At 29.4% G+C, this 17,059-nt stretch overlaps 2 protein-coding genes across 2 annotated transcripts in view; both read left to right on the forward strand.

Annotated features, from left to right (window-relative positions):
* Positions 1-271: 271 nt before the first annotated feature.
* LOC147806251 (uncharacterized) lies at positions 272-1,405 on the forward strand. The gene has a single exon (XM_087149614.1). The coding sequence runs from the start codon at positions 272-274 to the stop codon at positions 1,403-1,405; it is 1,134 nt and encodes a 377-aa protein (XP_087005740.1).
* An 8,121-nt stretch (positions 1,406-9,526) lies between these two features.
* Positions 9,527-17,059, forward strand: part of LOC107449334 (uncharacterized) — a 46,942-nt gene continuing 39,409 nt past the window's right edge. Inside the window, exon 1 of the mRNA XM_016064830.4 lies at positions 9,527-9,656. The gene's annotated coding sequence lies outside the window, so the exon portion shown is untranslated. The remainder of the gene's footprint in view (positions 9,657-17,059) is intronic.

The following is a 17,059-nucleotide window of genomic DNA, read 5'->3' on the forward strand; positions in this document are numbered from 1 at the left end:
CACTTAATTTTGGTTATTTCTTAATGCTCTTTATGAATTTATATGCCATACAAATATTTAAAAACAAGCCTATTTTTGAAATTATAACATACAAATACTTGGAAAATGTTATTTTTTTTTTGTAATCGTGAATTGAAAATTAAAGTGTCAACATATTAACACATACTGTTCATATGCTTCAGTGATATGGTGGTGTAAAGTGGAACAGAAAACTGTGAAGGATAAGCTGGGAGGTCTGCAAAGACTAGCCTGCTTGTGTATCACAGGTGCAATGTCCACGGCCCCTACCAGAGCACTTGAGGCAATTCTGGACCTGACTCCTTTAGATATCTTCATGTGCAGCTCTGCCAGAATGACTGCATATAGAATGAAATTGCAATATCAATGGTATGACAAGCCTTCTTCTGGAGGTCATACCAGTATTACTAAGAAAATTTACCATCCAACTCTCCTTATGCCTTCTGACTGCATGGAGAGAAAGTACGTGTTTGAAAGACCATTTGAAGTAGTTTTTCCTACCAGAGAAGAATGGGATAACAACACGATCGATACAAAAAATGATGATCTAATCTGGTATACCGATGGATCAAAGAAAGGTAACCTCTCAGGACTGGGTGTCTGTGGCTTATCACCAAGATTCAACCTTTTTGAAGGTCTTGGGGAGCATGCTACTGTCTTTCAGGCGGAGGTACTTGCTATTGTAAACTGTCTGCAGATAAATATTAAGAAAGGCTACCATGGTAAGCGGATTCTTATTTTCAGCGACAGTCAAGCAGCCTTGATGGCTCTTTACTCATTTCAAGTAAAATCAAAAATTGTTCTGGAATGCAAGAATCTCCTAATAGAACTGGCAAAAAGGAATAAAATCATCCTTATTTGGGTACCAGGGCATATGGGAATTGATGGTAATGAAAGAGCTGATGAACTCGCAAAACAGGGATCCTCTTTCAATCCAATAGGAACGGAACCCTTCTGTGGAATCAATATGAAGACTACAAAGAAGGCTGTCCTAAAATGGGAAAAACAGGAGATGAACAAAGTTTGGCGCAATTCTCCTGGACAAAAACATGCTAAAAGCATGATCAGCAGCCCTTCTGCAAAAATTGCTTCTGAAATTCTTAGGCTCCCAAGATTGAAGATTCAAACAATTGTAGGCTTCATCACTGGGCATTATCATTTCAGGAAACATCTACATAGATTGGGACTTTTCGAACAAGAACCAATATGTCGGAAATGCCGTGAAGAGGTAGAATCAGCACATCACATCCTATACGAATGTGATGCCCTCGCCCTTACGCGCCTCACTACCTTAGGCAATCCATATCCTAAAGAGCTTCACCTTAATTCCATTAAGGGACTGTCAGACTATATTAATAAAGTAGGCGACCCGAGACAATGGAACTAGGAAAAATTGGGCTTGGAGTATGGTACAAAATGCAACATGTGCAGAGGTGCCACATATCTGACAAGCTCAAGCAAGAAGAAGAAGAAGAAGAACACATACTGTTCATTCACTGGGAAATCTATGCCCAGTAAAGGAACATGCCTGTTCCCTCACTGGTTAGAAGTTGTTTTTTGTATTTTTGATATACTTTTGATGCGGAACATCACTAAAGGCACAAGAAATGATATTTTCATGATCTTAGGAAAAAAAACAGTAAAGGAACGCTTGTTCCTTCACTGGTTTTTCATCGTTTGGTAATCCAGTAAATAAACACCCCCTTATCTCCGTACTTGCTTATGCTATGATGCTTAAAATAAATAAAACGCAACTTCAATAACTATATTTTGAATTCTCTTTTCCACAGTGAGAAAAATAAAACTACTACATACAATTAATTCTACTTTAAACAGAGAAATGCAAGCACTCACCTTATAATTTTATCAAAGAAACAAGGCGTTGCACAGATAATAATAAATTCAATAATTTTTCCAGAGAACACTATGTGACCAGGTAATCCAATACATTGTTAGATGACTTCCTATAGATTGGCAGTAATCTATTGTTACCAATCAATCTAAAGAAAAACTTCCAAAATCTTATTTTTAATCAATATACATGAAATGTTCCTTCACTAGGTCGTTTTCCTTCACTGGTTGGTTTACCCTATAGCGATTTAAATAATTTTCCTTACTATCTCGAAACCAGCCTTCTACGCTGCTAATAATTTAAACAAAACTGAATTAAAAATAGATTTTTTCCTGTTAGCAAAGCAAATTTCACAACCCTTTAAAACCCTTTTGCCGACATTAATAGCTGGTTATTTATTCAGTCATTTGCAAGTGTGATTTTGCATTTGTTAATCAAATTAAAAATAATCTAAACAATCACTAATAGTACGTGAAGGATACGTTCAAGTTGAAGAATTCAAATAATCTCCCAATTTCTTACAAAGCTGTTCTAATCATAATTTGAGTTTTTTTTTCTGCTAAAGGAATTCAACTCTGCTCCGCTCAGAAATCAGAAATCAAGATTTACTGTTCCTTATTTCTGAGAATCATTTCATATCTTGAAATTTTTGATAATTCAGTAAATGAAATTAATGGTAATTCTTTTTTAGCGATGTTTATAAACTTTCTTATATTTATTTCAACTTCTTGCAAAACCTGGTATTAACTCTTTACCTACTCGCAAAGTTCTTATCTTCCTGATGATATTGTTTAAGCTAATTTTCCATCCAGTAGCTTGTTCATTTCCTTCCGAATTTTTGTATTTCCTTCTATTTTTAAGTATTTCGAGAGCGATGAAGCTCTTTCATTATAATAGTGTACAATAGAGTATGTCTGTTTATTTGGCAATATCTGTACTCTTGTTATGTTGCTTAGCGTATTTGTGAGTGAATTGCTCTTAGCAAAATACTGAAAAGGTGATGTTTTGATTATTATCAATTTCCACACAAGTGAATAAAAAAAAGCAGGGTTTTGCTGTTTTAAATGAGCGACTTTACTTAGCAGATATCAAAACATCAAGTAGATAAAAATGTTAAAAAAAATGATTTGGACTATTCATTAAATCCATTAAAAAAACTCGGTTTAGGAAACTCCTAAGATCACGAATGAATTTTGCAAATATAACTCAAAGTAATTTCTAAATATATTTCTGAATATTTCCCTTGTTGACCACATGTTTGGATTTCATGATATTTGCTTGCTGAATATGTAATGCAGTTTAGTGACAAAAATGGACTTTTCTAGTTCTTTCCATATTATTATTTCAAAAATGAAGCGCTGCTCAAAAGGAGAATAGGCGGTAAAAATTCTCGTCCTTTTGGAAAATAGCCAACTCAGAAATAATTTAGTTCGAGAATGTTAAAAACATTTATTTCTGCTTCGCTTTATTTTTTGAGAAAGAAAATTCTAAATTTTTACAGGGATATTAAAATTTGAATTTTTCATCGTTTTTTAAAGACATTAATAAATTTTTATGCGGATTCCTTTCCTTGAAAAAAAAACAGCAACTTTTGTTAACAAGGTATCGTAGAAATAATATTACATGGGATGCTTAGAAGTTTTCACCGATTTTAACAGAAAATTGAAACGCTTAAGATATGCTGTACAGTGCGCAGAATAAAAATACAATACGGATTCCCTGAATAACTTTTCATCTAACAGTCAGATTTTCAACTTCTGGGACTCAATCTTAAATATTCAAGAGGGTTACCTCATTTAGGCTAACTAATTAGTGCAGACGATATTTCCGGTACGAAATCGGATACAAAAATATACTTTCTCTGAATAAGCATTACCTTTTTTTTCCCAACGGATTCGGATTTTTCAACGCAAACTGGGAAATATGGTCCCAATAGTTTGATCAGAAAAACAGTCCAAAGTTTGGAACCTTTAATGTTAGTTTTGCCTTTTGCGTATTTCACCATATCTCGAGAATTTTTTAAGCGAATTGAAAACTTTTTGCAAGCAATTATAAAAAATTCGAATTCTTGGGAATAGTTGGATTACGTTTGCTCAACTTTTGTATTTTTCCATCTAAAAAAGCATTCTTTAAAATGATGTAAAAAATTTTATACTTTAGTATTCAAAATTTTTTCAACTATTTTGAAATTAATCAAATTTGGTAATAAACTAAATTGGTAAAAATCAGATGGCCTAAAATCCAGTGAATATACTAAATAGGTTAAAACATCCTAAATGGAACAACCTTATTTTTTTGAGTCACCAAAGGCGTGAAATGTATATAAATCTTCTACTATATCAATCTTCTTAACTCTCCCTAGAGCATCCTACAACAAACCAGGTGGTCCTTGCTTTCCTACCGACAGCCAACGAAAATTTCTCTCATAATCATTTTGAGCATTGTGCTCAAAAGTGAGTATATGCTGTTTCAATTTTAAATACATGGGGTTTTCAAATTTGACCATTATGGACCATTTGGAGCTATTTCGACGCATTCACCACGAATACAAACAATACTACAACAGGAGATGTTAAAAGTTTTTGACAAACTTTTGCGGCTGCAGAATGCATTAGAAACACAAATGGTGTGTTTGAAAACGTGTGAAATTATACACAGATGCCAATGTAACACCTGACTTCCGGGATCTTCCTAAGCCTATCCTGTAGTAAATACTGGTTATAAAGTTTATAAAATGCTGTAAAAACATAATAATGTAAAATAATTCTTGTTTATTTTTCTTTTCTTAGTATAATTTTTGCCACCACTTTGGGCTCCGAAAAAAATCATCGACCGAATGTTCCCATGCCATTTTTTTTCTTTTTTTTTTTTACATCACCTTGAGTGCATGCCAGTTGAGTCCAATCATTTCATCAATGTTAATCAGCATGTTGATATTTTCGTACACATTTACATGGAAGCTTCAAAAATTTGCAAACACTAGTTTTCTTTATTTTTAGGGTCCAATAACACTCAAAGTTACATTTTAAAAAACTTCGTAGTGCGACTTAATTAACGCAATAATATTGTTTTTTAAGTAGTCTATAAAAATTGCAACTCGCATCTATATTAATCATTAACAAATTATTATTGTGCAGTTCATATTAAAAAAAAATAAGCCATTTGAAAAATTTGATGTATATTTTCTATAATTACTTGTATTTTATAAAAATATTGAGTCAACACTAAACAACATATTTTGATATAATCTAAAAATATAAAAATGAAAGTTTGTATGTCTATTCTTTATAGATTCCTATACCATATGACCAAGAACGATGCAATTTGGCATACCGACAGTTTGAAGCACGGGGAAGGCAACCAGCGACATTAAAACATTCTACTGCGAATCATTTGACCGGCATGCTAAACAATGTTTTAAACTTAACTCTAAACTATTCCATTTTTTTCTAATATGTTAAAGTAGGCGTCAGTGACATTTGCTATCTATTTGATGAAAAAAAGAGTTCATTATTATTTTAATTTTAGCTACACTGGTGGACAAAATTAAGAGATGGAAGACATTTTTCCAAATATCTCAAAAAATACTGAATATAAATAAATGAAATTTGGTATGGATATATCTTATTCCATGATAATAAAGTATGCAAAACAAAAATGAAAGTGCCATTCACTGGCAAGACTTATTGCCAATAAATCTAATGTAGTCTGAACTTAAGGATAAAAGATGACAATAAAAGTGAGGCTTGTACAGGGTGTGTTGCCTCTAGTATGGTGTATGGTCACCCCTGACAGACAGACAGCTTGCACAACGAGTGTGCCTGCTGTTAATAAGGGAGTTAAGGAGGACTTGTGGAAGACCCTGCCATTCTTCCACCAGAGCAATTTTTAACTCCATAATGGTTCTGGGGGGAGGTTGGCGCATCGCAATAGCTCTCCCAAGAGCATCCCAAGCATGTTCAATAGGATTCAGGTCAGGGGATTTGGCTGGCCAATCCATTCGTGGAATATCCTCGCTTTCCAGATACTCATCAACCATGAGATCCCTATGTGGTCACGCATTGTCGCCCATAAAAATGAACTCAGGGACAACAGCTCCCCTGAAAAGACGCACATAGGACTCTAGGACCTCCTGCCTGTACCTCTGGGCATTCACGGAACCATTGTCAAACACATGGAGTGGTGTGCGGGTATCTTGCATGTGCGAATGAATGTGCGAAAATGGTTTCCATCACTTAATTTTATCCAGTGTATATCAGAAAAATTTAAGGAACAACGTTAACGTGGGAGCATGAGAGGATTACGTCACCCAATTAATATTCCTAAAGTTATCTGAAATCACGTGTCTATTTTGCTTACAGTAATTCTTTTAAAACCTGTTTCTGTAAAAGAAAGCATTTTAAATTCGATGGTAACTGAAATTTAAAAAAAAATCATTATGTACTGAAAAGTATCATCTTGCCAAGTGATGCTGAATACAGTTAACCTCTATTCTGAAGAAACGAACTGCAAAAAAAGTTGTTTTGGTTTCTTTGATAACGTAAAGCCACAGAGAAGGACAACAAATAGTTAATAAGAAAATGTCTGAAATTATTTTAGTTTTATTAATTATGTTGGTATATTAATTATGTTAGCCCTGTCAGTTTTTCGAATGATTTCGTACTGCTGTTCCGTTCTATTGATTATTTTTTTTTAATCACCCTGTACGAAGAATGAGTATGTTAGTTTTCAATTATCAAAAGATTAATAAAAAGTCATTACTTTTACATTTTTCTTTCGTTTGAAATAGCCATGATTTTGATGAAAAGAAACAATTTTATAACTTAAAAATGAAATCAACGCGGTACTTTTCTTGTTGAAAACACAGTTTTTTTTTCTAAAAAGTATTTTAATTAAAAATAAACAATTGGCATTACTTTTAAAAGCAAACAGAATAAAGCAATTAATTTCATAACAATACATTGCTTATTTTAATAAGCTAAAAAAATAAGCAAACATTTTTTTTGTTGAAGTAACAACTAAACAATTATGATTTTTTAAAATCCAATCTCCTTCATATTCTTTTTCTATTGTCATTTAAAATGTTATAATTAAAAAGTTGTTTGAAATGTAATGAAAAAAATATCGTTAAAAAATATGTCTTTGAAACATAATACTCTAGAGATTAGTTTTAATTAAAAAGAACAATGCTAATAGTTATAATTTCTTCAATCAAAAACATTTATAATTATTATTTCAAATACACCAGCTTCAAGATTTGTTTCATTCCCATTTGTAAATGAGCTTAATAAAATTAAATATTCCGTTTTTGTTTTATTTGTTGCTCTTTTTTTTAAGCATAGTTTAAAATCATTTATTTACATTCACTCATTTAATTTCAGATAGCTCTTCACTTATCAAGAATACCGTTATCAGAAAAATGCCTCTTAAAATAAATTTTGTACAAATTAATTAAAAATTAACAAATAATCCGAGATAAATTTATTACATAAAAGAGAGCATTTACCGGATGTCAAAGTGGCTGTTTTTTTATAATCATACGAGATTATCGTTGGTTATTTACCTGTAAATATTGATAATAAAAATCAAATCACTCTAATTTAGAACACACTTAAATTCAGATGATTTAAATTGAAAGTTTAAAGAAATAATTTGTTTAAATTACGAAAATTCAAAAGTCAGCATCTCTGCAATATAACTTTTTTTTAAAATTTGTCATTTGAATATTACTAATGTAAAATACCACAGTAAAAGCAATTTCAAAAATTTCTTTACGTTAAAAATGAAATATTTTAAAATAAACTCGCTGAGTTCACCAACCCCCAGGACTACCATCGTAGTTTCACTTCGCAATCCGAGCTCACTTTTTATCTCTCATTGGATTCTAATGTAATTTATCATAGCTTTGTACTATTTTTAAAAAGCAGTCCTTAAAATATTAACTGTATACACCCTGTAAAACAATTGATTTACGGACATTTCAGTACTATTTTGTTTCACCGGGCCGTAAAGAAACGTATCACAACAGTACCTTTAATAAATACCTGTAATATTTCACCAATGAAATACATAGGCATCTCAAGCGTCAATTAGAGCTGACGAATTTTTGCAGCTCCCGAAACAGAGTAATACCTATAATATTTATGTAAAATGTATAGGAAGAGAAAAGATGTACTTGTTGGATATACTTGAAGGTATTTCTAATTCTTGTCTTTTAATTCTTCTCTTTTTTTCCCCTCTAATCAATCCTGTCTTGTTGTTCATTACATTTGTGAGATTTCTATAGTTTTTTGCCCTTTTTCCCTTGCATAGGAATAATTTGCAATTCCCAATGAGCACACTTTTTTTTTGTTTTCATTTTTTAAGGGTTCTAAATCTACGCAAGAAGGGTGACCATTACAGAACATCCTGTGTGTATTCGATTAATAATATGTATAATTCTCCTACGTAGCTCCCAAATTTTAGCTGTATTTCTTTTCCGCCGGTGGCAGCGTTTGCTTTGTTTTGTTTACGTTACTATTTCTCTTACACGGCGAATCGACCAATGATTGCCGCTAAAAATGCCTCATGACAAATCTAGCTGAGGTGGCTCAACATATAGCGTTTTAAAAAACGGAAAGTGAAATAACCAGAGAGCATCAGCTGCGGCAATCTCATACTATTAAGCTAGGCAGAAGTGAGTAGTCTTTGTCGATAGATCTCTATTTCAGTATTTTGTCGAAAGCGCTTTTTTTCACGAATTTATATATTACGAATTTATTTGACGATTTTTGATTTATATCACGAATTATACTATAGCACATTTCTAATAGGTTTAACGAATTACATGTCATTTATTTGAGTTCAAATTTATTTTAATGACTTAGTATTTACTAAAAAGATGTAATTTTTTTTAAAAAAAAAGTTTTTTTATGGATTTGAATGATTGTTTTGAATTCTTAGAATTTTGTGCATTTTCAATGTACCTAAGTCAATAGTGAGCGAAGAGAGCTTGGTTTGCGAAGCAAACCATATAAGACTGAGCAACAATTTTCGGGGGTTGGCGAGCGTTAGCGAGCAGGGGGCGCAGCCCACTAGTTTTTTTATATTTTTCATCTTTTATTATTTTGAAGGTTTTCATTTAAAAGTATTAAATGCACGAGTATGTTTAAGTAAACTAATATGAGCATTAATCAATGAAGAATTTCCGAAAATATAGCCTAATTTTCTTTTTATTTCCATTGTTATTATTATTATTATTATTTTTTAGTTCGACCATTACAGTTAGTTTATCGAAAATATGTTTACATATTTTATATATAGTCCTTGAGAAGAATTAAGCTAATGGAGAAAAAAAATTACACTTTATATTTATAAAATAGGAATTAAACAGTACATTTAAATCCTTAGTTTGAAAACACTATTTACGATAACTCTGTCATTTTGAAATATCTTCTTAAAATAATTTCATTGAATCATACAAGTTTTGCAAACATTATTATTCTTTAATTAAGAGAAATTTCTTAAACAAAATTATAAAACCAAAAAAAAAGGATAAAATGTTTGAAGGGTGGGGGTGAATTGCGCACGGCCATTTCTGTCCCAAAAACGGAGTACCTGCGCCGCCCTAGTGTAAGGTGGGGATCAATAAGACCGGGTCCTAGATCTTCCCCAACACCAGGGCAGATTGCCCTGCGGCATGGAAACAGCAAACACGCATAGAATCTTTACCCGGGAAGGAGTTAAAGCGTGAGAATAATACTGTGTCCGGTCACGGCGCGTGCCCGTTCACGTCCGGCAACTTATGGTAAATGACATTTCCTTATTTTAATTTTTGTTTGATCATAGATTTTTATCTTTTTGTATGTTACAGCGAAACTTTTTTTTCTGACCTTTCTCTGACATTAAACTTTTAAACAAAACTTTTTTGACAACACATAACATCATGGATATAAGTATGATACGTTTTCGACTGTATAAATATATTTAAATAGCCTAATGATGTAGGCTTTATAAATCTTAATCGATACAATATGGCTGATTAAAAGATTATGTGTTTGTTTTTTTACTAATGTTACATCTTTTAAATAAGGTAATTAAATAGCTATACGTGTCTCAGGATGTTTCATAAAGTATATGACAACCTAAGCCCTTGACAACCTAATCAACCCAAAGATTTGGTCTTTGACAGTTTTGTTCTGATAATACAAGATTATTAATACATATTGTATGTATAAGGAGATTGATTAAAAGTATTATATATGATGAAAACAAGAATTAAAAGTGCTTTGGATATTAAGGAAAACCTAAAATAACTATAATTAAAATAACTTCAAATGTTAATGAAAGCCTATAAAATAATTTAGTAACAGTTTAAAGTTATTAAGGAACAAAACATTAATGTTTAGGTACTTGAAATACAATTGCTTTAGCACATTATCGAAATAATATAATATAAACAGATGAACAATATAATTAATTATCTTTAATGGATATTTTTTATGAGTTTTTATAATAAGATTGTATCAATGAATTGATTGTATCAATAAAAATTGATGTACCAATAAATTGATGACATAAAGTTGACCTATACATACGAATAGGACATTTTTAATGAATATGAGTAATCGTCAAATTATTATAAATTTTAAAATAATAGTAAGAAGACTTATAAGAAAAGCTGCATACATAAATTAGGCAAACATAAACAAAGATAAATAAATGTGATTCAAATATTAATGAAGTTGATATAAACACGCATTATATAAATAAATTTGATACATGAAGTTAGAATTTTAGTGCATTTGGAATTTATAGAAAAATCTAATTTTAAATATAAAAGATCTGTTGATTACTTAAGAGATTACAAATGTTTTTGTCTAGCTATCAATAAGAAATAGAATAAGTTTTATGCTTAAAAAATTGATACTATAAATGCTAATAAAATTGTATACTTGAATAAATATTGATAATATAGATTGTGTTAAGGTGCATTTTGAAAATTAGAGTATTGTTAAATACAATTTATTAATTTGATACTTATTTTAAGGTAAATCAAATGTGTTAATTTTTCCTCTAAAAAAAAGTATTAAAATTGTATTTGTGAATTGTCTTACTGTAAAATTTTTTTAGAAAAAAATTCGTTTTTTAAGGCAATTATTAAATGTGTGAGAGTTATTTTTTTATATTTAATTATAATCAAAAATTAGAAACTGTCAAAAATATTTGTGATTATAGTTATTTTTTGTTACAATTATTTTATTTATAATCTTATTGTTCTTTTACTATATACTTGTCAGAAAAGTATAAGTAAAGTGTTTAATTAACTATAAATATAAAGATAAGTAAATAGCTCATGGTTTGTATAGTTAGTATTTCTACGGATCGTGAATAAAATTAAACTAATGGGCTTGAACTCTGCTCACTGACCCTCCCGGATTCCCGAAGATTTCAGTGCAATTTTATATGGTTTGCTTGGAAAATCATGCTCACTCTAAAAAACTCTCTGAACTAACTTTATATCAAATTTAATCAACTGATTAAATTAGAGCTGGGAAGATTTCCATAATAAATGAATAGTTTTCTCTTAAGAAGTCATTGCAAAATACTTCAAGATATCAATTCAAATAAATAATGCTTAATATTAAGTACCTAACATACTTAAAAATGTGGATATGATTGGTTCATTAATATGCAAGTAAAACTAAATAATATTTATCATTCGGAAATTAACGTTAATTGCAAACAATAATAAATGAACTATAATAAGTAAATATTAATATTTCTGCTCTATCTTTAGAGTAATAATTATACTAAAAATATTCTCAAATAACTATTAAACACTGACAAATCCAAATATAAATGCCATTCAAATTTATACAAATCATGAACTTGAATAGATATTAAAATAATATGCATGTCTATTTTTAATTACATTGATACTGAAATATTAAAAAGTACTGTTGCTGTTTATATTTATCTGAAAAGCACATAAACTAATTTATAGAGACAAACTAATTAGTAAAATACTATCTATAATCAAATGGAGACAGAAAATGTAATTATAAATAAATGATAAGTAAATTTATATCAACAATTTATAACTTAATTGCTTAAGTACTTTCTTTAGTTAAGCTATTTTGGGATTAAATAAATTTTGAATGGCATATTTATGGTAAAAAATTAACGTAAAGGAATTCATTCTCTAAAATTTTATAAATCAACATTTTATAATTTATCTCCAGAAATCACTACTCTATTTCACTATTTGATGCAGTTTAATCTGCTAATCTAATCTAAGTAACCAGGTGCTTACTTAGAAAATAAGTTTTTGAAAATATTTACAGAATATTGACTGTTTGCTTTTTGTTGTCTTTCCTCTCTATCATTAACGAAACGTGATTTTAATGAGAGCTAAATCTCGAAAATCCGTAAATGCCAAAGTTCACCTGCATAGTAAATTGCAACGGTATCGCAATTAAATCAGATTTAATTCATTAATCCTTTTCTAAGACTAATTCAAACTAAATATTTCGAAATTTCAGAGAGAAAATGGTTGAAGTGTTAGATTGTTTGATAACTAAGCATTTTGAACGTAACAAATATTTCAGCAAATTAAATAGTAAGAAATTAAAATTTTGCATAAGTTTATGTTTGCATAGCTTTTTTTTATTCGTTTAGCTTTTCCCATTACGTTCCTAATTTGTGATATTTGATTATTTGTATAACTATTGATAAATTACATGGCGAAAACAACTTTGGTAAAATTACCGTAATGTAGGCTAATGACATTTCTGGCAAAAAAAAATCCTAATTCTTATAAATATACAATATTTAAACCAATAATTTGGTAATTTTTCAGTTACTATGCTAATGGTTTATCGGTAGTTCCGGTTTTCAAAATTATAGTTTTTATTACAATACGTTTAGTTAGAAAAAAACAGAAATTTAAATTCAACTGGATAAATTGTTTTTATGCCAGACAAAAAGGTATCTGAATAAAATTACCAAATTTACCAAATTATATCACATATTATAGAACCATATTTTATTGTTAATTTTTTCAAAGTCATTTCTAAAGCACTTCCGCAAAAATTTCAGAGCTTTTTGGTTTTCCCATAGACCAAGAAATCGGTAATTTTTACTTTATTCCGGTAGTTTGACCATACATTTTTTCATACATTTTTCATACATTTCTTCATCTGTAGTATGTGTTTCGCCGTTAAAATAAAAGTTAAATAAAATAAATTGATGTTTTTATACAAAAATATTTGAAAATAACCTTTGAAACTTAAAAAGATTTTTAAAAAAATGAATATAGTAGTATTCTTCATTTTTTTTAAATCAGACAAGAACTCAATATTTAACTTCAAATGAATATAAAAGCTAATTCAAAGCTCTATAAAGCAGTGGTGATAAAAATATCATTGCCAGAAACAACAAGCGACAAGTGGAAGTGAAAATCATTGATGCATATATCTAAGCTCTGAAAGCTTTACTACAGTTGTGACTGATATTTTCTTTTTTTTTACATAAAAATTTATTCTATTTTATGCACCTGCATATACAATTTCTTAAAATAGTTCAAAGGAAAAAGATTTGGATGTAAATTTTATTTTTCTTGCAAATACAAAGTAATTAGTTGATCCAAAAATCTTCCAAAAATCTTTCTGATAATTTGACGCGTTCTGATCTTTCATGGTCAATTCTTCACCGATGGGGCCGTTAAATTGCTAAATTTGCAGCATAAAATAATTTTTCTACATATATTTTTAAGTTAACTTTATTCATATCACTTCTTACATACTGTAATTGAAATTAAAACATACATGGAACAACTGGAAATGAATGCTTTACAAGATTTTCATATAGCAGAGCCTTTGCTTTCCTTTATTGACATTTGATTTTATATATTTTCGTATTCCATTAAGGTGCTTATCATCAATTATAATTCCTTTTTGCATTTCTGTTCACTGATTACGTTTAAATTTTATTTTTCAAAAATAATTTTTATTAGGATTTTTAAAAACTTGATACTACAGTACAAAAAAGTTGCCAGATTCTAAAGAGAATTTAGTTTTTATTAGCATATCGATTAAAAAATGATGAATTCATGAGCTACTTATAAAATGTTTATTTTAATTCATTATTTCTTTACCAAATCCAATGCACTGTTCACATGACCATCTAAATGTATTTAATTGCCCCCCAAACATGAGTACTTCATTAAAGAAACACTCTATGTCCACTTCTCAATGCGTCATCACAGCGTTAAGTGCACAAAAACTGTAAAACAGCTTGTATTTGATCCACATAACATTTGAGTGCCCGGTGAAGAAGATTTTGATGAAATTAGCTTACTGAATGGTGATGGCATTTTTGGTAAAAAAAGAACAATATTTCTGGTATTAAAAACCAAAATATACATAATTTAAACCAATCATAAAGTAATTGCTTTGTTCAAATGGTAAAGATTTAACGGAAATTATGGTTTTCAAAATTATTGTTCTTATTACCAAACATTTAATAAAATATACTACACTTAAAAGAAAATTTAACCAAGTATTTTGCGTTTAAGTCATGTTCTAAGACACGATAAAATTACTGAATTTTTCACATATGCAAAATTTGCAATATCTTTCATTATAAAATTATATTTTATAGTTAATTTTACAAACAATATAAAAGTGCTTCAATAAAAATTACCGAGCTTTTTGGTGTTCGTATAGAGCCAGAAATGCTACAAATTTTACCATAAACTGGTAGTTTTTACCATACTTTTTTTCTTCCTCAGAGTGGTAATAATTTCTTATCGGCATTTTCAGAGGATACAAAAACTCTGACACAATTTTGGACCCAAAATTTTTTTTCAAACATCGAGGTAAAAGAAGAGGAAAAAGGAAACAGATGGGAAACTAACCGTAAACTGATTGAAAACATTGCTTGTTGAAATGGCAGCTGTGATGCTTTATTTCGATATGAGATGATTGATAAAAAAAAAAACTAATATGGTAGCCATACATTTTATCCCGGCCAAATTGATACAATAAATAAACATTAATAATGATTACAAAAATAACTGATCAGAAGAACTATTTTCTTAATAAACCTTACATATTTTTTTATGATTTAAAATACAAGCTTGGCTATAATCTGTTAACCTTCAACTCTAAAACATAAAAATTATTTACACATAAAAATACATTTTGTAGCTTTTTAAATGTAATATTTCGTAACTAATTCACACGATAGATAATGTGTCATTATGTTATATTAAATAATAGTATTTATTTTACAATACTGAAGTTCTAGTGATAACTAGGAAGTTGTTAGCATAAGTTCGAAAAATTATTTCTTAACATTTCTGTAAAAATGTAAGTATATATTATGTAATTAACATTTAAGGGAAATTTAACATAAAATTTATCATGTAAATATAAGTAAATATGACAAAAGTAAGTAAATATAAACTTACAAAAAAAAATTATAACTTATTTACCACATGGTGTTAATTAAAAAGTAACTAAATAACGTCATCTTGAAATTTTAAAAAGCAAAAGTAATATAAGCAAAAGTAAAAGCACCACGATGACTCAGTGGTTAAGGCAACGAACTGTCATTGTGAAGAAATGGGGTTTGGTTCCCAGTGGCGGCTTGAAGCCCACCCATCTTCAGAACAATGCGTACCAGCTTGTCTGGAAAGTAAAGGCGGTCTGGGAGCAGTGCCACAATCATGCAGTTGCTTTCGAAATTTTATGGCTTCAACGTCTATGACCCCCTGGCCCACAATGAGCTGTTGTGGGAATGCTTTACTTCTTTTATAAATAGAGGAACAACGTTTATATTTTAAAGCCTTTATTTTTAAATAATAATCAAAATCAAGAAAATAATATTAACTAATAAAATATTACGAAGAAACGATAAATAAATGTTACTGGTAAACATCGTAATGTCTTTCATAAATTTTATGTTGATGATATAACCAATAATATTTGGTTCTTCTTCTTTGATTAATGATTATATCATGTGATTTTTATATCCAATGAGAATGCAAGGCAACTTAAAGCTATACTTATCTTTATGACTATGCATAGAGAAATGTGAATTTACATTATTAAGGCACATTTTAGCGCACAACTTTGAAAATTTCATATAATTTATAAGTCTAGTCATCGGTCTCGGGAGAGAACTTTGGAATAGCCTCCTAATTATTATTGTCGCCAATGATGATTAATCTCTAGTAATAATTTGTATTAATAGTATTGCGATAATGGGTAATTTAATATCGATACCTTATATCGGTAACTAATGTTCCTTAATGGGTTTTATGGACCACTGAAATATGGAAGCATCTTAATAAGCTTTTTGAACCAATTGAATGGCAGTAATAAAAGAATGGTTAGTACCTCATCAGATAAACGAAATATTTTAAACTCGCTCTTTTTCTAAGAATAGTTTTTCATAACTAAGAAAAATAAATATTATCTGCTCTTTTTTATACATAGTTAATGTTTTAGAAGAGAAAGTAAAAAATATTTTGAATGGTATGCAGTAATGTACCATTTATTATACTAAACTAGTACTAAGGCAAAGTATTAGTGGTAATTGAATCCACATTCCTTGCAAACTGTTTCTAGGATATCTAAAAATGTGTCTAGAAAATTAAAAAAACTCAAAAAACTTTTACTTTCTTTTTGCGAATTATATTTTACTATTCATTAGTGAGAAAAATTCTAAATTAAATACCTCGTCAGATATCAGTTTGGCTGATTCCTAATGACATTTTAGATGTTTTAGAAAATCTTTTTCTAATTATTGTTTGATCAGAAAACTCTTCATTCTGTTCTGCGATATCTTTTTCCTTCTGCTGTCAAATGGAAACAAGAACTTTATGTCGTTTGCTTAATTGGATTTTAGGAATACTTCTGTTTTGTTTTACTTTGGAAAGAATTTATATCATGCTTTAATTAAAGAAGAATTTTTATACAGGCTGCTCTGATTCGCTAAACTGATCGGTCGCTCTGATTGGTTAACGATTTTTGCTGTTTCTCAATCCTCATTTTTTTTTTCTTTTAAAGCGAAAATTTTATTGGTGTCAGAAATACTTTCCGTTAATTAGTTTTTTTTTATCCTGTTAAAGATTTATCAGAATGGAATTTTTTTGTATTAAGCAAAAATTACAAAGAAACATCATAAAATTTTTTTTTGAGA

Source organism: Parasteatoda tepidariorum, chromosome 8 (genome assembly GCF_982258835.1).
Source record: "Parasteatoda tepidariorum strain Cologne lab strain chromosome 8, Ptep-v5.0, whole genome shotgun sequence".
NCBI classification, from domain to species: Eukaryota; Metazoa; Arthropoda; class Arachnida; order Araneae; family Theridiidae; genus Parasteatoda; species Parasteatoda tepidariorum.